The sequence below is a fragment of the Electrona antarctica genome, assembly GCF_951216825.1.
Source record: "Electrona antarctica genome assembly, chromosome: 15".
Lineage (NCBI taxonomy): Eukaryota > Metazoa > Chordata > Actinopteri > Myctophiformes > Myctophidae > Electrona > Electrona antarctica.
The window spans coordinates 11,139,799-11,161,475 of record NC_136796.1 but is presented as its reverse complement, the minus strand read 5'-3'; the positions used below and the strand labels follow the sequence as shown (position 1 = coordinate 11,161,475).

At 43.8% G+C, this 21,677-nt stretch overlaps 1 protein-coding gene across 2 annotated transcripts in view; it reads left to right on the top strand.

Annotated features, from left to right (window-relative positions):
* LOC306938379 (DENN domain-containing protein 3-like) overlaps positions 1–21,677 on the top strand; it is a 34,854-nt gene that overhangs the window by 8,870 nt on the left and 4,307 nt on the right. For both annotated transcript variants that reach the window (XM_079522535.1, XM_079522536.1), the window contains exons 9-26: positions 3,272–3,370; positions 4,037–4,156; positions 5,991–6,106; positions 6,297–6,452; positions 6,632–6,728; positions 6,914–7,017; positions 7,573–7,781; positions 8,426–8,585; positions 9,482–9,638; positions 10,697–10,919; positions 12,712–12,791; positions 13,349–13,528; positions 14,670–14,840; positions 16,233–16,362; positions 16,789–16,896; positions 19,780–19,880; positions 21,078–21,232; positions 21,459–21,525. In XM_079522535.1, coding sequence (XP_079378661.1) covers positions 3,272–3,370; positions 4,037–4,156; positions 5,991–6,106; positions 6,297–6,452; positions 6,632–6,728; positions 6,914–7,017; positions 7,573–7,781; positions 8,426–8,585; positions 9,482–9,638; positions 10,697–10,919; positions 12,712–12,791; positions 13,349–13,528; positions 14,670–14,840; positions 16,233–16,362; positions 16,789–16,896; positions 19,780–19,880; positions 21,078–21,232; positions 21,459–21,525 — 2,433 coding nt within the window. The remainder of the gene's footprint in view (positions 1–3,271; positions 3,371–4,036; positions 4,157–5,990; positions 6,107–6,296; positions 6,453–6,631; positions 6,729–6,913; positions 7,018–7,572; positions 7,782–8,425; positions 8,586–9,481; positions 9,639–10,696; positions 10,920–12,711; positions 12,792–13,348; positions 13,529–14,669; positions 14,841–16,232; positions 16,363–16,788; positions 16,897–19,779; positions 19,881–21,077; positions 21,233–21,458; positions 21,526–21,677) is intronic.

Sequence of the window (21,677 nt, the reverse complement as noted above, 5' to 3'; positions counted from 1 at the left end):
TCCTAACTAGTACAACGTACGCCCTACCCCAACTCCATACAAATGACTCTTTCCCTATAAGGTAAATTCCCACTGGTATTGGGTCCGAGTCGTCACAACTATTGTAAGAGGTACTTAGGGAGCAGTAGGGAGGGGGGACAGGGGGGACGGAAAAAAAATCACACTTGTGTGAAGTGAAGGGCGCTCTTATCATCATACATCATCACATTCCGGCCAATCGCTTTTGGCGTCCTCACTTTTTATACTCGCATTCCATGCTCAGCCAATCACATCATCGTTATGGGGTGTGTCAAACACACAAAGCTGGGCATAGGAGGGCCCTCAAAAATACAAATACAATTATAATCTAGTCATGGCTGCCAGTTCCCACCTGATGTTGTGTGGGAATTCAGAATGATCAAGACCGTACTGAATAACTGCTAGCTTGCATAATGTCTTCAGACTAGGACTCAAGTCTAAGATAAACAGGCCTTTTCTTTGGTATCCTCCAAAGAGGATGATACGTTCTCCCACAATGCAACAGCAGCCATCATTCATCCTTAACGGGCCGTTCCCCTTGGGCTTAACCTCCTTCCAGGAGAATATTTCTGGACTGAATTTCCACAGATCATTGAAACTCTGATGAAAGTTGTAGCCACCAAATATGTACAGCTCTCCATTGTAGGTAAAGGCTGAATGACCAAAGCGTCCTTCTGGAAGAAGCTGGGTAGAAGGTGTGTTCACCCAGAGGTTGGTCTCTGTGTCAAACACTCTGATGTTGTTGTAGTACTTCGCCTGGTCGATCCTCCTGCCCCCAAATACAAACATCTTTGTCCCGATGATGGTGGCAGAGTGATCTGATGAAGGTGGTGCTCTGGTGTTAATTAAAGTCCAGACCATTGTGGTGGTGTCCAACTTGTACATGTCAATGGTGCATCCAGTCGGTTGGTTGTATCCTCCATGGATAAACATGATTTTTTCCAAGACACAGGCTGAGTGGCTGTAACTCCCCTCTGGAACAGTCCCAGAAACCCTAGGTTTGAACCATTTGTGGGTGTCGACATCAAATGCATAAAGCATGTTGCAGTAACCTGGTTTAGGGTTAGCGTTGGTCAACCCTCCCCACATGTAGACGATATCTCCTACCAGTACAGCTGTGTGTCCCCAGCGCCTGGAGGGAATCTCAAGGGGAGGTTGTCCTCTTCCGGGTTTCACTGAAGGCAACTTCCTCCAGAGTAAATCCACTGTGTTGAAGATGCGCACATCGATGAGATTTATAGATGATCTGTTGCTCGTGTCACCTTCAAAGGAGTACAGCTCGTTGCCTACGGCAACAGTTTGATGAATACAGTATCTATTTTCCTTGAGATGAACAGTCCACTGCAACATTTCTCACACCAGCAGAGCTGTGGATTAAAGTGGATTCCTTCCGTCTCGTTCTGTAACACAATGCAGTTCTATTGTGGATTAAAGTGGATGGCTTCCATCTCCTTCTGTAATACAATGTACTTCTACTGTGCGTGCAACCAGTTATATGGACACAGCGACACAAACATCATGGTCAGTTACTCAGTTTGGCCAATCAGTGAGGTCGGAGGTCTGTTGTTCTCCCATATATGGGAACATGATCACCATAGCAACCCCAGCCCAGGCAGGCTTCATCAGTACTACTTGTCTGCGTACTTTATGATGGTGTTGGGAATCCTGTGTGGCTCTGCAGTCATACGTCTACAGGGAGTAGGGGCGAGGGCTCAGCACACATCCCTGTGGTGCTCCAGTCTTGAGGTTCAGGGGGTCAGATGCGATGCTGCCCATTCTCACCACCTGGTGTCTGTTTGACAGGAAGTCTTATAGCGTTTATATAGCGCCTTTTATCCAAGGCGCTTTACATAGATGTGTGCATTTCATTCACACATTCACACATTCATCATTCACCGATGGCGGAGGAAACCATGCAACTCTTGCTCAAGGACACTTCGACACTAACTCTGGGGGAGCCCGGGATCGAACTTGAAACCTTCCAGTTACCAAGGGCCATCTAAACCCCTGAGCCACTGCCTCCCAAGTGGTTGTTGTAACTCCAGGTCTCTGAGCGTTGTGTCAAGTTTCACTGGGACAATGGTGTTGAATGCTGAGCTGTAGTCCACAAACTGCGTACGTACGTATATTTGTCATTCAGCAGCTTGTTGTCCATGTGGACAACAAACTGCTGAATGTCAAATATGTGGAGAGGACGCTGTGGAGAGCCATGGCAATAGCGTGGATGGGTGGATCTGTTCTGTCGGCAGATGTATTCCCTCACTAGCTTCACCAAAGCATTTGCTGACTAACTGGGGGAGAGATAAGACAGTGAGAATGTTCTTCAGATCTCAGAAGCTTCTCAAAGCATTTGCTGACTATCAGGGGAGAGAAAAGTTGGTGATAATGTTCTTCACATCTCAGATCCACCGTCCTGCTGTGCCTCCATATTTGAACAAGACTGACATCCGATCAGAATTTGAGTGCTCACCCTTTGTCTTCAATGTTTGTGTTTACGCAATGTTTGTGTTTACACAAACAGTCACAGCTGGCCATTCATTGTTAATGGCATTTAATGTTTGTGTTGGGACAAATGCTCAAAACTGGCCATTCATTATCAATGGCTTTAAATGTTTGTGTTAGGACAATGTTGTGTTTACACACACCCTCAAAGCTGGACATAGGACGGAAATAGGAGGAAATCCGCAATAGGAGGAAATCCTCAATATTTTGTGCACACGCTTAGCGTCCCCCCCATATGAAATGCCTGTGTGCCCTAACACATAGGTTCCCAAACTTTTCAGGCCATGACCCTAAAATAATGCTTCCATTGACTCGCGACCCCAACCTACCGGAGGTAATTTTATGCACATAAACGTGCACTTTGGTGTCCATTTGTCCACACACGTTTGATTGATTGATTGATAATTTTATTAGACAAAAAAAATGCAAACAGTACAGGGTACAGTCAAGCACAGCATTGGTCCAAAAGGACAGCACCGAAGAAAGACCTTGCGGTCTTGTTTCCATTCGGGTCCCATGCATTCATTCACAATGACAATTTCATGTATTAATCCTAGGGCTATAGAGGTTTTGTAACGATCATGGTTAAAATGTATTTGTAATCATTTTTACATTGCATTTCACTCATTCTGTTGAATTATATTCCGGTGTGTAAAATATTTTTGATGACCCAAAATAATCTCGCGACCCCACCGTCAGTGCACCGCTGCCCTAACACACACATCTCATAATTGTTCTGATCTCTCCCTAGGTCCTGTCCTGTCTCCTCCAGGAGCAGAGGGTGGTGTTTTTCTCAGCGGACTGGGCCAGGCTAACTATGGTAGCAGAAAGTCTGTTGCTCTATCTACAGGTCAGTAGGTACAGTACAGCAAGGTTGGAAGTGGTTAATGGAGTACTTGAATTACTGTAAGAAGCAATGAAATCCTTCGTTTTGTTGTGACTTTTAGGTCAATGTATTCATTTATTTATTAAGTACTAAGTAGGCGTAGACGTAGGAGGTGCCTGGCCAGGAGTCAACCCACAGTGCCTATAGTCCCTCGACGTGCCGGATTCCCCGCCCGGTACCTACTGGCCGGCAGAGTAGTTCTGGAGCAGCGGATTGTGTGTCCCTGGTTGAGGGTAGCTACTGGGACGTAATTCGGGACTTGATCACCCCGACTGGGTCACCCGAGTGAGGGGTATGATGTTGGAAGACCCGAAACCCCGATGACCTTGGGATACATCACTGCTACTTTTTACTAGCGGGACAATCAATGGGGATCGGGTCATTATTGAAAAATAACCCCTTTATTAAAAATAAACCCCTTGTGTGTGTGTGTGTGTGTGTGTGTGTGTGTGTGTGTGTGTGTGTGTGTGTGTGTGTGTGTGTGTGTGTGTGTGTGTGTGTGTGTGTGTGTGTGTGTGTGTGTGTGTGTGTGTGTGTGTGTGTGTGTGTGTGTGTGTGTGTGTGTGTGTGTGTGTGTGTGTGTGTGTGTGTGTGTGTGTGTGTGTGTGTGTGTGTGTGTGTGTGTTCCAGCCTCTGTCCTGGCAGCAGCCCTACGTACCTGTCCTGTCCAGTGGCATGCTGGACTTTCTCATGGCTCCCACTGCCTTTCTGATGGGCTGTCATATCAGCCATTTTGAAGAAGTTGCTGCTGTAAGTACACACACACTACGCACCTCAGTGTACTGAAAGGATTTACTGCCTCCCCCTGGCCAGCCGGGGCGCCTGATGGAGGGGAAAGGAACTGGTTGGAATAACGTGTTCCTTCCATGCGCTACGTCCAACCAGGGAAACTCCCCCCTGTCAGGTGTAAAGGAGCAACTTGGACACTCAGGCATGAAGGAAGCATGAGTTCAAGTCCGTTGCTCTCCCCATGTCCCCCATATATGGGGACTAGGTTGGCGGAGGGTGTGTAGAGCCCAGGATCACATTAGATAATTGACACAGGGGTGAAAAAATGGGTTACAAAATCGTGGGATTAAAATAATAAAAAAATGAAAGGATTTACACGTCGTAGTTGGACACTCCTCCATGCATGTATTTTTTCAGCTTTTAAGAACAGTTTCATCTCACTGTCTCTAGCAGGCCTGCACGCGTGCATGTTCACACATGAACGCAAAATATAACAGTAAATTGCATTTCAATTTCATTTCGAGTGAGAACGGCGCTAGCTGGTTCTTCTAGGGGTCCTTGAGCGGGTTTCAAAGGGTAGCAAAATGAATGATAATTGGGAACCAAAAGGACCCTTATGGGTCTGTAACTCTTAAGAGTGTACAAATGGAACCCATTGGACCTGAAAGGATCCATTTGTACACCCTCAGAGTTTCCTGAGGTTTTTAGAGTGTATTAGGGCTGTCACAATTACACATTTAAGTTGACGATTAATTGTCACACAAATAATTGCGATTAGTGATTTCAGTGTTTTTGGCATTGAACATTGGAACAACATTTTAATTTCTGTTAGTTTTTTAGGCTTCATAATGACAAATTGTGCAGGGCAAAAATAGAGAAATAGCTTAAGCTTGTAGATCAGTTATTTCTTCTATTTTTGGAAAATGTTTGAACATTTTACAACATGGAAACTCTTTTGACAATAATGCAAAAATCTCAAATAATTGCGATTATCTCAAATAATTCCGGTTAGGCGATTATGTAATTATTGTGAAAGTGTAGTCTGGGGTCTCAGAGATCGAATAAAAATGGGGAGCTGTGGCTTAATGCACATCAAACTGGGGCGGTCCGTGAACATTTGAAAAGGTTGAGAACCACTGGTGTACGTTCAGTGTTCCGGGAGGACTGGACAGAGAATCACTGGTGTACGTTCAGTGTTCCGAGAGGACTGGACACCAGAACGAGACACATTATGGTCTGTGATTTACAGCTGCTATTGTTTCAGACACTGCTGTGCAACAGAAATGGTGTTGTTTTAAAGGCTAGTGTTTCAGTCAGTGTCCAAGCTGAGCTCATATTGAACAATAATGGTCTGTGCTTCACTGCATTCATCTCTAGAGCTAGGCTGAGATTTAGCAGTGCTGAGTATTTGTTTTATACAGGAGCCCTCGTGAAACAGCCGCTGTCTGTTCAGACAGACTGAGCCTGGCTCTGTTTCACTGAACTGCACATTTTGTACCCACAGAAGTTGTGTGTGTGGGTAGCTGCTGCATATTGTTACTGTCAGGTGGAAACCCGTATGTCCAAAAATGTAAATTGTTAGAAAATTAATTTTACAAAACAACCTGTGTTCCAGCAGTTGCAATGTAGTTATTTAGTCACAAGCTAGTAATTATTCTTAAATATTTATAAAAACCCACAGACAGACTCAACCACTTGCACGGTATGGTTGTTAAATATAATAAATACAATTGTTCATTAATTTATGAGAAAGCATAAAAACATGTAATACGGAAATACAAGGCTTTGTCCAACATTGACAATATACTTCTTTCTCTGTGTGTGCGTGCGTGCGTACGTGTGTGCGTGCGTGTAGGAGACAGAGGACCTAATCCTGGTGAATATCGACGATGGCATCATTCAGTCATCATGGTCTGAAACCATTGACCTACCAAACATTCCCCTGGCTGCTACTGACACCTTTATCTCAAGGTACATATATACACACAACCGTACCGCGGTAGAATCATAGACAATAGAAGAAATGATTCAATAGCCATAAAAATGTAATACTGTTGAAATACTGTACGGTCATCCTGCTTATTAGTATACAATATATATAGGCTACTGATTACGTGTGTGATCAGTATATATATTGTATATATTGTGTGACTGTGTCCAGGGCAGAGTGTCTCCAGTTGCACTATGATTTAGAGATGTGCCACCTGGGAGCGGGCACTGATGCAAACGAGCTGCGAGGCCAACGCAGAGACTGGCAGAGACGCCTCAACTCACAGATACAAAACATCTCCCTGGAACTGGTGGTTAATATCTTCAGGTGTGTGAACTGTATGTGTACTTTGTGCAGGAGTTATTCTTTAGTCTGTCTGTCTGTCTGTCTGTCTGTCTGTCTGTCTGTCTGTCTGTCTGTCTGTCTTTAGGAAAATCAGTTATCTTATGCGAAAAAGCACAAATTAGGCTATTATTTTTCTCTCTCTCTCTCGTTCTCTCTATCAGAGAGGTCCAGGATTATCTGAACTATGAACATAGAGTTTTCAACAGTGAGGAGTTTCTCAGGACCAGGGAGCCAGCAGACCAGCTCTTCTACAAGAAGGTACACACACACGCGCACTCATGCACGCGCACGCTGCACACTCTCACTCTCTCTCTCGCTCTCTCTCTCTTCACACACACGCACAGTCAAACACAATATCATATCTGTGTCATATGTGCAGTAATTAACTATCTTACACATGTGTGTGTGCGCGCGTGTGTGTGTGTGTGTGTGTGCACATTCAGGTATTAGACACCCATATATTCCACACCTTCCTGAGAGACAGGCTAAGCAGGAAAATGGACACCTTCAGTCGGATGGAGCTCAGCACACGCAACCAAAAACAAAGGTATGATGTCTGAGTTGTAATAATTGTAGGATTGCAGACTCTCTCCACACTCTGAAAAGGCCCCTAGCATTCCTTATTACTCCATATATTTGCATCTTACGTTGTCTATTTAGCTACTTAATGTTATTCAGATGTATGTCATAGTGTTTACTTGTTCCCAAAGATGCTACAGTATGTACATTACTTAGGAAAAAAAAGTTAGTTTTTTCACAGATGCTAATATAATTTGTCTTTAGTTAGCAATTTAAGCGAGGCACACAAGCATGTACTCATTTTAATAGAGGGATCGTAGTGCAGGATTAACTGTGAAGTTTGTTAGTTAGTTTGTTAGGATTCAGTTAATAATGTAATACTTCGTTAATCTCCTCTCCTCTCCTCTCCTCTCCTCTCCTCTCCTCTCCTCTCCTCTCCTCTCCTCTCCTCTCCTCTCCTCTCCTCTCCTCTCCTCTCCTCTCCTCTCCTCTCCTCTCCTCTCCTCTCCTCTCCTCTCCCCTCCCCTCCCCTCCCCTCTCCTCTCCTCTCCTCTCCTCTCCTCCCCTCCTCTCCCCTCCCCAGGAACCGTGCTATGACAGAGTCTCCTCGGCGTCCCCCCATGTCCGAGTTGTCCAGAAGTGGTTACAACAGCTGCACCAGCCCTGAGAACAGGCTGAGCGGGAGGCTGGGTGCCAGCATGCCCAACCTGAACCACTCTTCCCCCGACAACACGCTGCTCGCCATTAACTCCAACAGACCTGCCTCTCTGAGGAAGATGACACCTGACGCTGGTTAGCACTGAGGGACTGATGGGTGGTGAACACATGGAATGATGGGGAGGGACAGACAGACAGACAGACAGAATTTCAAAGTTTCAAAGAACCCATTTAGGGCGGGAACCCCTTTTGGTGTTTTAACTAAGCGTTATGTTATACTTTAGCTTAGCTATTGAAAAATAGCAGATCTACAAGCTCATAGCGCGCCACCGAGTGGCGCGCTACAAGCTTGTAGGTCTGCTATTTTTGAAAAATCGCGAAAATGTGCCTCAAATCTTTGAATATATATTATTACATTATTACATTTTAACTCAAATCTGTGCTTCTGGAGGGTCCCTGGAACAACATATTTTCAGATGGGTGTCGGTGGCCAATTACATATAATTCTTTGGGCGTCCTTGACATGAAATATTGAGCACCACTGATACAGAAACATAAGGTTTTTCAGAAAACTGTCAGGATTTTGAAGACATTTTTTTAAATTTCGACGTCAGGCCTAAATGGGTTAAACTGGATACAGTGTGAACTGTTTCCTATGGTTGGTGGTGCCAGCCACTCGGCACTTCTCCAGATATATTAAATGTATCAATGAATGTGACTACCTAAGCTACAAGCTACAGAGAACCAATGAACGAACCATTTCATTTTTATCATTTCAGGTTTGAAGTCCCACCAAAAAGCCGTGAAGGTGTTCCGTCTCCCCGAGTTCCCCCCTCCGCTGGCCTATCACTACGTGCAGAACTATTATACTGACATGGTTGCTTCCCTGGAGAAGGCTCTCAATGCTACATCGCCCGATGACTCTGCACTGCTGGCCAGGTACTAGGAGAGGAAGGGGGAAGAAAATGAAAGCTTATTAAAAGTGAATAGAAATGGCTTTGTATATGACACTGCTTTATATTTTAGGTAGCAAAGGTTTACCTGGTCAACTGGTCAAAAAAATCTATATCTGACCTTCACACTTGTAGCTCAAGGTACCATTGTGACATCTTCATTACTGACTCTATATCCTCTTGTAGTCGAGGATCTACAAATAAGCTTATGACTCATTCACTTTATACAAATAAAGAAATCACACCCGTGTGAAGTGAGCGGCGCTCTAATCAATTATTGACCTTATACCAACCTTGAAACATACCTTAGTTACGTCACCAAGAATGGTGGTCCCTTATTGGCCAATGGATTCCACCGACATACCGACAGACATCCGGACAGCCGATTTGCTCAGACGTAAATTCTCCATTCATTGTCAATGGCATTTAATGTTTGTGTTAAGCCAGAATCTACACTATAGCTGTTAATAGGAGGGGCTAGCGCCCCTCAAAAATCTATCAGATAGCGTGTCATATTTCCTTTTTCATGAAGCTTACATTCTGTGTTATTGGGGAGCATGGATATGCTAAAGACAAATAACAACTTTAAACGGCCAAGATGCATGAGATCCACCAAACCTGTATTTAAAGAAGAAAAAACAAAAGCTTGGCATCTCGGCCGGGTGACGGAGACAATTTATTTTGCAAGGTTATAAACATACCACTCTACCCAGGAGATAAGCACTCAAAGAGGACTTGTCTCAACAGGCATTTAGATATAATCTCTATATCCAAATGGAAATCAATTCAGCACAATTCCTTTATTTTCATTGCACCAGCAAAAATGTTTTATACTGAGGAATGTAATGTAATCTCTCTAGCAATCTCTCTGTGTTTGTCCAGGTACCACTACCTCCGTGGTTTGGTGAACACAGTGTGCAACAGGCGTCTCGATGCCTTAGAGGACTTCCAGAGTCTTCATAAGACAGACTCTGACATCTTCCCTACTCAGATGGTCAAGTCCCTGGTTGACTCTCTGCCCGATAATGAACGCTTACAGGTAGGGTCAGAGTCATAGATACAGGCCTATCATAGTATAGTAGTAGGCTAGTAGCCTACATACTGTCAGTGTTCATAGTTCTATCCGCCAGGCCTGAAGGCAGGGCTGGAGATATTGTTTTCGCCCCTGTGTGTTACATGCTGCCGGTAGGCCAAGTAGCTCAATCCTGAATATTTTACAAATCGGCCTCATGTTTGTGAAATTATTTTTACATGCTCTCTGGAGTCATGTAATAAAACCGTATCGTACTATTGAAATTAGTTTATTTTGCCACTCAGTAAGCGTTACCTGCATAACTTCCGGGTGTGATGATGATGTCACACGCATACCCTCTATTGCAGGATCTTCATAGATATAGAAAGCTATAGAAAGAGGATGTTGTGTGTATTATGTTTCCATCCACCCATTCATAAACGTATTAATTTATGGTGAATAACTATGACAATAGCCATACATTACTGATTATCACAAGTAAGACGCGCGAACGCGGGAAGCGAACGCAGCTCGTAAATTGCAAAAACAACAATTAGAATAAATTACGTTTTTTTTAAGTTTTTCCTTTTAAAGTTTTTCCTTTAAGTTTTTTTTAAGTTTTTTTTTTTTACGTTTTGTGTGTGTGTGCGTGCGTGCGTGTGTTTTTCCTTTTTAAGTTAAGTTTTTTTTAAGTTAAGTTTTGTGTGTGTGCGTGCGTGCGTGTTTTTCCTTTATTTTTATTTTTTTAAGTTAAGTTTTTTTTAAGTTAAGTTTTGTGTGTGTGTGTGCGTGCGTGCGTGCGTGCGTACGTGTATTATTTTGGGCTAGTATTGACAGTGTCGTCGTTAAGCAGCTAAAGGTGCGCCCTCTGGTGGCAGGCCGGTGGTGTTACAGCGTGACGGACAGACAGACAGGATCTGCTGGGTCTCATAGTAAATGCTCACTGCGTTAGCAACAATACTTACCTGACCCACAACAATGCACTGTGACTTAGGCTTTTTTCCACTGTGACGTTATTGTGCAAGTTTTGTACAGTATGTCCCTTGATGGTGGTGTTGATGATGATGATGTTACTTAACTCACAGGCTGACAGACGCCCCGAAATAAAACGCCTCATCATTCGCCTCAAGCGGGACCAGGAGCGGGAGCGTGCGCGCCATGGCAACGAGCAGGAGGACGGCGCCGTGAAGCGTTTCAAGCTGACCAATAAGCACATGCAGCTGGAGGAGTTTGTGAAATATGTCCAGGAGTCCGGCATCGTAAAAGACCAAGGAACCATTCACAGACTGTTTGAAGCTCTGACCGTAGGTAGGTTTCGTGTGTGTGTGTGTGTGTGTGTGTGTGTGTGTGTGTGTGTGTGTGTGTGTGTGTGTGTGTGTGTGTGTGTGTGTGTGTGTGTGTGTGTGTGTGTGTGTGTGTGTGTGTGTGTGTGTGTGTGTGTGTGTGTGTGTGTGTGTGTGTGTGTGTGTGTGTGCTGTTAATTCTATCTATCTCTTGGGGAGCGTATTCTTCTCTGTGACTGACTGTTCTGATTTGGTCTGAAAGCTCCACACACACACACACACACACACACACAGTGTCACACACACTCACACAAACACACACTCTTGTGGTCAGACAGACACACAATAGCACTCTCAATGGTACCCTGCTCCTTGTTTTGTAATCACACATCCATTCCAGGTTAATCATTAACTCACTTGTTCTTCAAGGCTTTGTTTGTAGGACAATCCGTTGTCCTACAAACAAAGCCAAATAAAAGGTTCCTACAGCCAACAGAAAAAGTATGACTATTAGTTATACTAATAGAGTATATTAGTTATAATAATAACCCCCCAGTGGCCATGCAGTATGCTCAGAATATCACTAGGAAAATGTACTACTTAGTAGTATGTAGAAAACGAATAGTGACTACTAGTAGAAATAATAGGCCCTCCTATCACAGATTGTATTTGGAAACCAGCATTTGGTCATATTTACCAGGTTGTAACTATTTGTACTATGAGCCAGACTGGTGGCTTTAGGCATTGTTGTGCGGGTTTCTTTGGGACCCCATCACTAACTCTTGCGCAGCATTTCTTCAGGAAGGAAGGAGAAGGGGATTGCTTATCTTGCGCTTCGTTTTCTGTTATGGGAAAGAAGTCTTTATTCTCTTTGGATGTAGTGAAAACACGTCCAGCAATCTTTCCTTCCTCTTTCCTGCTCTGTAGAGAGACTGGGCTGGAGAGAGTTTCCTCCGCTTTAGCGATGTCATGTGCTGAAAGTAAATCATTGACATGTTTGTGCGCATGTGTGTGAGAGTCGGCATTCTATTTATGGCATGTTTTAGTACTGTGACCTAGCTGTACGATAGGTCCTACTATAACTATCCGTATTGTTATAATGATGACATTACTATTTGCATTACTTAAAGAGGATGATGGTTCCTGTCACATTTGCCTTTTCAAACAGTTTCTCAGTGAACCTGTTGCTATCTAATTGTATCACTTATCAGCCTGTTAGCATGGCTAGCTCCTGGATGTTAGCCAATCAAATCATTCCTACAATATGTTGGCAGTTTTCATTGTTTGGTGCGTGTGTGCGTGCATGTGTGTGTGTGTGTGTGTGTGTGTGTGTGCACGTGCGTGCGCGCAGCCGTGCACACACGCTGGGGGGCATGGACATGGCGTCTGTATGAAGTCATTGTTGTCACACAGTTGGATACTAAACCGGCAATGGCTTTGTTACCAACAGTAGAAGTCTGTAGATGTGCTGAGTAGGCTGAGCACACAGCTACAGTATGGTGGGTGCACAGAGAGTCTGTATGAAGTCATTGTTGCCATACTTTATAGTACACAGATCTACTCTGTAACGCCCAACTGAGGACTTGTGGTTGTACTGGCAGTTTCCCAGGTGTGAGTGTGGGGGAAATAAGTGTTGTGGAGCAGGGCGTTGCTGGAATGCCAGCTGAGCTCTGCCAACCTTCCCTGGGTAAATACAGGACAAAATATAGGAAGTAACCTCTTGCTTTATTTGGTCTGTCACTGGTGGTCACTATATTTGTTCAGTGTTTATATCTATTTTTATATGTGTATTGGTTTATGGTCTGTCTGTATCCTAGGCCAGCAGAAGCAGGTCGGCCCAGATCTCTTCAGAGTGTTCTACACCATCTGGAAGGAGACTGAGACTGAAGCTCAAGAGGTTTGTCCTTCATACTGCAGTAGATGCTATTACATGATTGATTGATTGATTAAATACTTTGTTAGTAAAACAAACATATATAACACAGAAGTACGGTAAAAGTACGGTAAAACATTTGGGCACAAAAGAAGTCCTGTTTCCATTGTTGGTCCTATGACCACTCACAGAGTGCAGCTCTGTCTGTGGTCTATGTCAGTGTGGACATTCACAATGTCCTGGATGTGAGTCATCTCTTAATCCTACCTTCTCCTTTAAACAACATCTCCTCGTTTAACATCCTACGAGAAAGTTCATTACATCCACCCGGTGTCTTTGTAAATTGAGCGTTACGTTTTAAAGTGTCTTTGATGACCAGAGTTGACATTCAAATAAATATCGATACTGTATACCGTTTGGACTCATTTGAACATGTGATCAATTACAGTACAGTGGATGGATCGACCTCGGTATGTGCTAGAGCTAGACTGTTACAGTGTTACACGTACCAACTGCTTGCGCCACCAGTGTGCCCCAAAAATACTTCTACCATTGACTACCATTGACTTTTTTTCCCCCAGCTGTGTCTGCCATCCTCTGTCCTGGAGCACCTGGAGCCCGGCGAGTGCGTGTTCAAAGTGTCGTCCTCGGTCAAGACGAGCCGTGGCGTGGGGAAAATCGCCATGACCCAGCGGCGGCTGTTCCTGCTGACCAACGGACGGCCTGGATACGTGGAGGTGGCACAGTACAGAGACATAGAGGTCAGAATAGACGCTGGAGGGTTGGCTGCAAATTGGGGGGATGGAGAGAGGTCTCTCAATGGGGAGGAAAGACGAATAAACTAGATAACAGTACACTGAGTTTGTACAGTGCCGTAACTAAACAGTGGAAAGAGGTGATAAGGCTTGAATAGAAAAGGAGTGGGAATATATAAAGTTACACTGTAATAGCAAGATGTCTTTTACCACCATTAGGTCTGACTCTAGGATACAGTGTAGTGGTAGGCCATTCAGTTAGGGGTCTGCAACCTTTTTCACATGAACTGCCGTGTTTTCATTTTTGTGATAGTCGATTTATAATTATGACAAAATTAAATATTCCCAGCTGATTTTGATTGTCCATTATAGGATACACATGACAAGCTTAGACATATTTTCAGGCTGTAATGATCATTAAAGTCAGAGCAATAACCCACCTAATGGCTTAATTTAACTGACTAAACTTGTTTTGGAATATTTAATTATAAAATAAAATAAACCTCTGCTCCTCACATTAATGCCAGTGTGCCAGTGATCACCCTCCCCTGTGCCAATGTTGGCACCCGTGCCTAAGGTTGGCACCCCTTGTTTTCACGGACTTAAAGATAACCTGCCCACAGGAATTTGTGGGTGAGCTCCATGTTATTCAAAGGATGACGCGTGGTGTTAAAATCCATTATCATCGGCTTGATGGGGCATATTTTGATGGGGCATGTTTTGAAGGGGCATGTTTTGCACAATAACAGTCTTTTCATTATGTCTGCCCACGATCTCTGTGATTCATACAGTAGGCTACGTTTGTTTACCTCAGTCACTGATACTAAAATCTGATATTTTATTTTAATTTTTTTCTATGAACCTGTGACTTGACACCCATACTGTTATAAAACGAAAATAAAAAAAGATTTTGAAAAGAAAAGAAAATCCATTATCATCAAGAGAATAACAATTTTACAAGTGCAGCTTTCTTCATAAAATCGGTTACCCCCCCTCATTTGATCAAAATTACATTTTCACTCTTCCAATACGTCAACATAAGTCCAATTGCTCTCTTCTTTCATCCATCCATCCAATGCTTTTTTCCCTCCCTATTTCTTCCCCTCTCCTTCATCTTTGTTTGCGTTCTCTCCTCGTGTGTGTTCAGGATGTGAAGGTGTCGTCCGCTCCGTTCCTGCTGCTGCGTATCCCCAGTCTGAAGCTGCGTGTGCGTGACAGGAAGGAGGCGTTCGAGGCCAACCTGAAGACTGAGACCGAGCTCTGGAACCTCATGGTCAAGGAGATGTGGGCTGGACGCAACCTGGCAGACCAACACAAGGTAAAACCTATGTCTGCTCGTATTCTGACATATTACTATATTACAATACATAAAAACTTCATCAGGGCCTGGGCCATGGCTCAGTGGTCCAGGCACCTTGGCTGGTAATCCAGTCTGGCAGTGTGCCGCGGGTTCGACTCCCGATGCTGACAGCCTTTACTGCATGTCTTCCCCCCATCTCTCTCCCCATTTCCTGTCAGCCTACTGTCTGTCCCTCCATAAAATATATAAAATAAAGGCGAAAGCCACAAAAAAAAAACATTTAAAAACTTCATCAGGCTTGGGTATCAACGTGGACTCTCTGTACTGGTATTTGGACGTTTCTGGTATTGTATATTATATGTATTTAAATGCACTGTGAGTGCTATTAGTATTGCTGGCTTGATAAAGAGCCCAGGCAGCTGTTTCAGCTGTGCAGCCTGGCTGTGTGGAGACTGAGGAGGATGCCTTATGCACCCTTAAAGCAGTGGTTCTCAACCTTTTCACGCTGTGACCCCCCCAAAATAATCATATTGGAACTGGGGACACCCCCCCCCCCCCCGCACCCTGACAAGAACTTGGAATGTAGGAGTTGAGGCGTCTACAAGCTCTACAACGCACCCACACACAGAGAGAGAGAGAGAGAGAGAGAGAGAGAGAGAGAGAGAGAGAGAGAACCTTTGTGGGTTTGCGTTCTTTAAAGCATAGCTGAACTACATATGCACGCACAATGAGTTTCCCCTATGAAACCAGATGGTATCATTTTGTAAAAATCTGTGTAGGTAGCATATCTCCTCTCTCCGTCTTCTTCTTCTTTCGCTCACTCATTTCATGCCCTTTCTCCCCAGTTTCCTTGAAGGCGTCTCTCAGTTCCTCTGATGTGCTTCTGTTAATGTTCAACACATGTCAGTCATTCAGTGAGCCTGTTCTGAATGTTAGGAATGTTCACCCACCACAGCTAGCCAGTCTAACCAGCTTGATGAGATACTGACTGTACACCGTGTAAAACCCTGAGTGTGACATTGTACATTTGTATGCTCTTGGAGTCGTCAAATGTCACAAATACATAAATATACACCTCACATACACACAACAAATAACACGAGCTCTGTCTGTCTGTCTGTCTGTCTGTCTCTCTCTCTCTCTCTTTCTCTCCCAATTCAATTCAAAGGGCTTTATTGGCATGAGAAAATATTCATTTACATTGCCAAAGTAGAACAATACAATCAAATCAAAATGTATGTAGGCTAAAGTCAGAGTATCCAATTGATCCATTTCTATGTACCGAGGTCACTTGATGCAGATACCCACAGTATTTTGTGGTCTTTAAGGTGATTGTGTTCCATTTGATATCCTTCTGTCACAGCAGCTCACAAATCTCTTCATATACCCCCCCTCTCTGTATGTATCCAGGACCCTCAGTACATGCAGCAAGCTCTAACCAATGCCTTGTTGATGGATGCAGTGGTGGGGAGTCTTCAGAGTAACAAGGCCATCTACGCTGCTTCTAAACTGGGCCACTTTGACCGCATCAAAATGGAAGGTAGACATTTTACCAGGAAGTTCCGACAAGAGAGACCTGTTAATAGCCTGACAATGTTCATAGTGTTGATTATTTTTGTTGAATGTCTTTTTGAAGCCTACCCGTCAAAGTCCAGGCAGTTTATTGCACTCTGCAATATCTTCAAAGCATTGTGATATTGTTTTACTGGTCTTCAGTCATGCACTAATTGGCACTCTTACCTACCCAATGTAGCCAATTTGAATATAGGATAGGATAAGTAAATTTAACTTTTTAGTTGCAGAAAGGATATGCGCATCGTCAACACCTGTGTGTGTGTGTGTGTGTGTGTGTGTGTGTGTGTGTGTGTGTGTGTGTGTGTGTGTGCGTGTGTGCGTGTGTGCGTGTGTGCGTGTGTGCGTGCGTGCGTGCGTGCGTGCGTGCGTCCTTCTGTCTGTCTGTCTGCAGTACCTATGATGGTTCCCAAGACGACTTCAGAGACGCTGAAACACAAGATAAACCCTTCACTGGAGCTAACTGCTCCACAAGCTGTGGATGTGCTGCTGTACACACCAGGTACACACACACGTGCACACACACACACACACACTCTATGCACATACAATACACTTTCACCAACAGTACCAACTGATACAAAATACAACCACATAAAGGTCAAACTCAGTCATACACAGTTACACACTATTCTCTCTCTCTCTCTCTCTCTCTCTCTTTCTGTCTCTCTCACACACACACACACACACACACACACACACACACACACACATCCCTCCTTTGTTTGTCACGTGACCCAGTTACGTCTTTAGTATTTTGTTGTCACTATGACTACAAGTGTCTGGTTGCATTCTCTGTGACCGACTGTTCTGATTTGGTCTTGAGCTTAACACACGCACAGTCACACACACACACACACACACACACACACACACACACACACACACACACACACACACACAGATAACACTTGATGTGCTGTACAGTATATACAGTACTCAGACAGTCCAACAATAACATACAGAGACTAACAAACACGATTAAGCGCCATAGACCGCATGGGTTCATAACACCACTCCCTTCTTTGTCCTGTCATTTCCTTTATGAGCCAACTAACTCCTATAGAAAATGGAGAAAGACATTCATTGTCCCCTCGACAAGGAAGATAAATAATCTTTTGAGAATCTCTTGAGATTCAGACTCGGCTTCAAGTAAAATCCAGTGTTATCTTATCTTGGATAGGTAATTTGATATTTTACACTCTCAGAATTAAATTAACACTGGCTTTTGCTGTATGCCCTGGTAAATAACTTGTTTGTGTATGAATACATTTCATACATTTCGGCCGCTTATATTCGCCACCTTATTCTTTCAATCATGACCCACACTTCATGACCATAGGTGAGAGTAGGAACGAAGATTGCTCGGTAGACAGAGAGCTTTGCCTTCTGGCTCAACTATTTTCGTTACAACAGTGCGGGTACAGCGACTGCAATACCGCCCCTGCCGCTCCGATTCTCCGGCTGATCTCCTTCTCCGTCCTCCCCTCACTCGTGAACAAAACCCTGAGATTCTTGAACTCCTTAACCTGGGGTAATGCCTCATTCCCTACCCGGACTGCACAATCCACCGGTTTCCTGCTGAGAACCATGGCCTCAGATTTGGTTAAAGAAGTTAAGATTCCATGGGTTAAATATTTCTACTGCTCACTCGGTGAATACCTGGCCTCCAGTGTTATTTGTGCACACAACCCCTAAATACTAGTAGTGCCTCTGCTTGCATGCAATGTACATTTACTGTTTGAAATGTAATGTAACTTCATGGCTTTGGAAACCATATCATGCTCAGCGTTTATTATATTTTGTTGCCCAGTGGCGTCCACTGTCGATGAGGTGGCCTGGGGTGACATAGGCCACCACTGTGCCAGCCCAAGTTCCGGATTCCAAAACGGCCACCCCCTATGCTCTGCGGTCATTGACATAATCCTCATAATCTTTATGCACTGGACATGGTCACCCAATCTAAGCCACACACATGCATGCCCGCCCACACACACACACACGCACGCACATACACACATGCAAGCACAAAGCACCCAAACATACAGGCAGAAATGCCCACTCATGCATACACATGCATATAAGAGTATTCATACCGATAATGCACATAGACGCTCAAAGATATTATGTGACGCATAACCGCAAACACACACACACACACACACACACACACAGACACACGTGCGTGCAAGCGCAGTCACGGACGCACACAAAGTAGTGGTCACTGGTCAGTTCTTCTTATAGGAGTCATCACTTTGGGGGTTTGTAAAGAACAAGTGTTGCTATTCAAGTCTCTGGTCTGAATGTAGGTCACTGAACCGAATACTTGGCAGATGTCCAACTCTCCTACTTCTCTCTTTCTTCCTCTCTGTCTCTCTCTGCTACCTCCTTTCCACCTCTCTCTTCTTCCTCATTATCACTTCTTCCCTTTTCTTTCTTCCTCTCTCTCTCCACCTTTCTCCATTTCAACTTTTCTCTTCACTCCTCACTCCTCATGCTTGTCTCTCCCGCCTTTCTTTCCTCGGTCCCTCAATCCTCTCCCTCTCTTCCTCCACTCCTCCTGCAGTCTCCCTCTCTTCCTCCTGCAGCCTCCCTCTCTTCCTCCACTCCCTCTCTTCCTCCACTCCCGCTTATTCAAATGAAACACAGGAAGTTACTTTCGTTTGTTTTTTTCCAGAGGCGTTTTTAAATAGCGGTTGGAATATGCTGGCTGGAAAGACGACCGTTAGGTCAGGGTGGAGTCTAAGGGTGTCCAGGGTTTAGGGTGGAGACACAGTATGAATCATGGAGTGAAGAGTGTCCCTATACTATGTTTACTCTACTGTTTAATTTGTTTAAAAAAACACAAAGTCACTCTAATTACTCAAACATGACAGTGTTCTAACTTTGTGCTCTGAGTTGGTGGGTGACTTTAGTGCCTTGATCAGTGAATATAATATGCACATTGGCAATTTCATTTCCAGTCACAAACTTGTTTCTCCAGGATCAGAACAAAATGTTTTTGCTTGTGCTGTGGAAAATACCATACTTTCATTCGTTCGTTCATTCATTTGGTTCATTATTTCGTGGCACTCTATTAGTTAGTTAAGTTAAGCTTACGACTATACTTACGTGTGGCAATCAGACAGCCTTTCCAGTAGACTCCATGCAGAGAACTCCCCCTGTCTGTGGTGCAGTTCATTTGAAATTTTCACTTTTAACTTGATATTTACAGCTTGCGCTGCTCCAATATGTCACTTTGGTATTTGTGGGTCACAAGTTCATGATAAGGAACTGTGAAGTGGAAACTAATTGATAACAAGGAATGCAATTCTGTGTGCTTGTGCTTGTGCGTGTGTGTGTGTGTGTGTGTGTGTGTGTGTGTGTGTGTGCGTGTGCATTCCAGGTCAGCTGTGGGTGTCGTTAAGCGGGGGAAAGGTGATGGTGTATGATGCTTCTAGCTGGTCGCTGACACACACCTGTCTACAAGTTGGGAGAGCAAGAGTGGTAAGAACATTACAGACATGAATCCACATGGCTGTGAACGTTTAACGTTATAACCTGATTTATGTTATGCATAATAAGCATGCTGCCCACCGAAACTAACTGTTTTCCAAATAGAAATCTTTGGTACATTTCAGCCAGCATATAAAGAACCAACAATCAGTCCAGATAAAAAAGAGACTCAAACCCAACAGAGGCAGCGTTACTGTGGGACAGCCATGTCAGCTTCTAGGTTATTTAAGTTGAAGGCTATGGGTAAATGGAGTTACGGTTGGCTGTAATGTACTGAAGGACTTCAGGGTACTGTGCTAATTCATCTTGCTCTGCTTTCATAACGTTACTCAAGTCACATGAAATACGTTAACTCCTCTGTATGGGTGTGTGCGCGTTAGCACAGGGGGTAAAAACAATAATTTATCACAGCTGCCTACCAGGTCATACACAGCGTATATCTGGGCCATGCAGCAGCATTTCTACAGTGCTGTGAAAGTTATGAGGAAAAAGCTGCAATCCAGGTTTTTTTTTTACTGCTAGTTATTGTGCCAAACACTGTAAACTGAGTTGTATTTCGGTTTGTGTGGGTATATCTGTGAGTCTATCTGGAGGGAATTATATTTTCCAGTATGTGTCATTAAAGAAATGGCCAACACTGGTATTTACTGGCCTAACAAGACCTTTGATCCACATGTGTGGATACTCCAATATCATCGTTGCTCATTTGGATACAAAATAAACAGCTGATCCTTTTTTCCGGTCTTAGCGTTGATTATTGTGACGGCTGAAATCAATTTGGCACGCCCTATAAAATCAAACCTCGCCCTCGTTTTTACGACATGAACAACCAAACAACGTATGGAAAGCATAGTTATATAATATATAAATCCAATAAAAATGTTTCTCCCGCTCGCCTCGCCACACACACACACACTCATTTAATATACAACAAGATTGTGAAAGAAAACCTGACCCTACAAAATATGTGGTCATTTTGTCCACAGACAGCAGGTTATTAAACAACAGAGCCACCTAGTGGAGAGGTTAGCTATAACATAGAGAGCAGTTCTTTTAGAAAAACTTCAATCGTTAAATTGTCAATTTAAATGTAATACAATCGTGACAGCCTTTTTGTCGTGTCTTTTTGTTTTTTGTGACCTTTCTCTCTCTCTCTCTCTCTCTCTCTCTCTCTCTCTCTCTCTGTAGAACTGTATGCTGGGTGTGGATAAGGACCAGGTGTGGATGGGCTCTGAAGACTCTGTGATCTACATCATCAGCATGGTCTCCATGGTGTGTAACCGACAGCTCACTGAGCACAGGGCTGAGGTCACTGGACTGACTCTGGGCACTGACAAATACAGGTACTTTGGATTTTTGGATCAAAAATATAGCAGATCTACAAGCTCATTGTGCGTCAAGCTTGTACATCTGCTATTTTTGAAAGCTTTTAGAAAAATCTTGAAAGTACTGATTTTAGAAGGCATTTGTAGAGTGGGCCTCGGGTCTTAATGGGTTAAGTAAAGTTGCTTCTGGGTAAAATAACTACGGTCAGCGAAATGGTAACAATGTAAACGTGTGACCCTCCAGCCAGAAGGTGGCGTACTCCTGCAGTGCTGAAGGAAGTGTCATGCTGTGGGACGTCTCCACGCTGCAGGTCAGTTTGGATAACGATCACCTGCTCTGTGCTTTTTGTTTCTAATGTAAAAATGGTGCATTTATATAGCTTTTTATCCGAAGCGCTTTACATAGATTGTGCATTACATTCACCCATTCATACACCGATGGCAGAGGAAACCATGCAAGGCA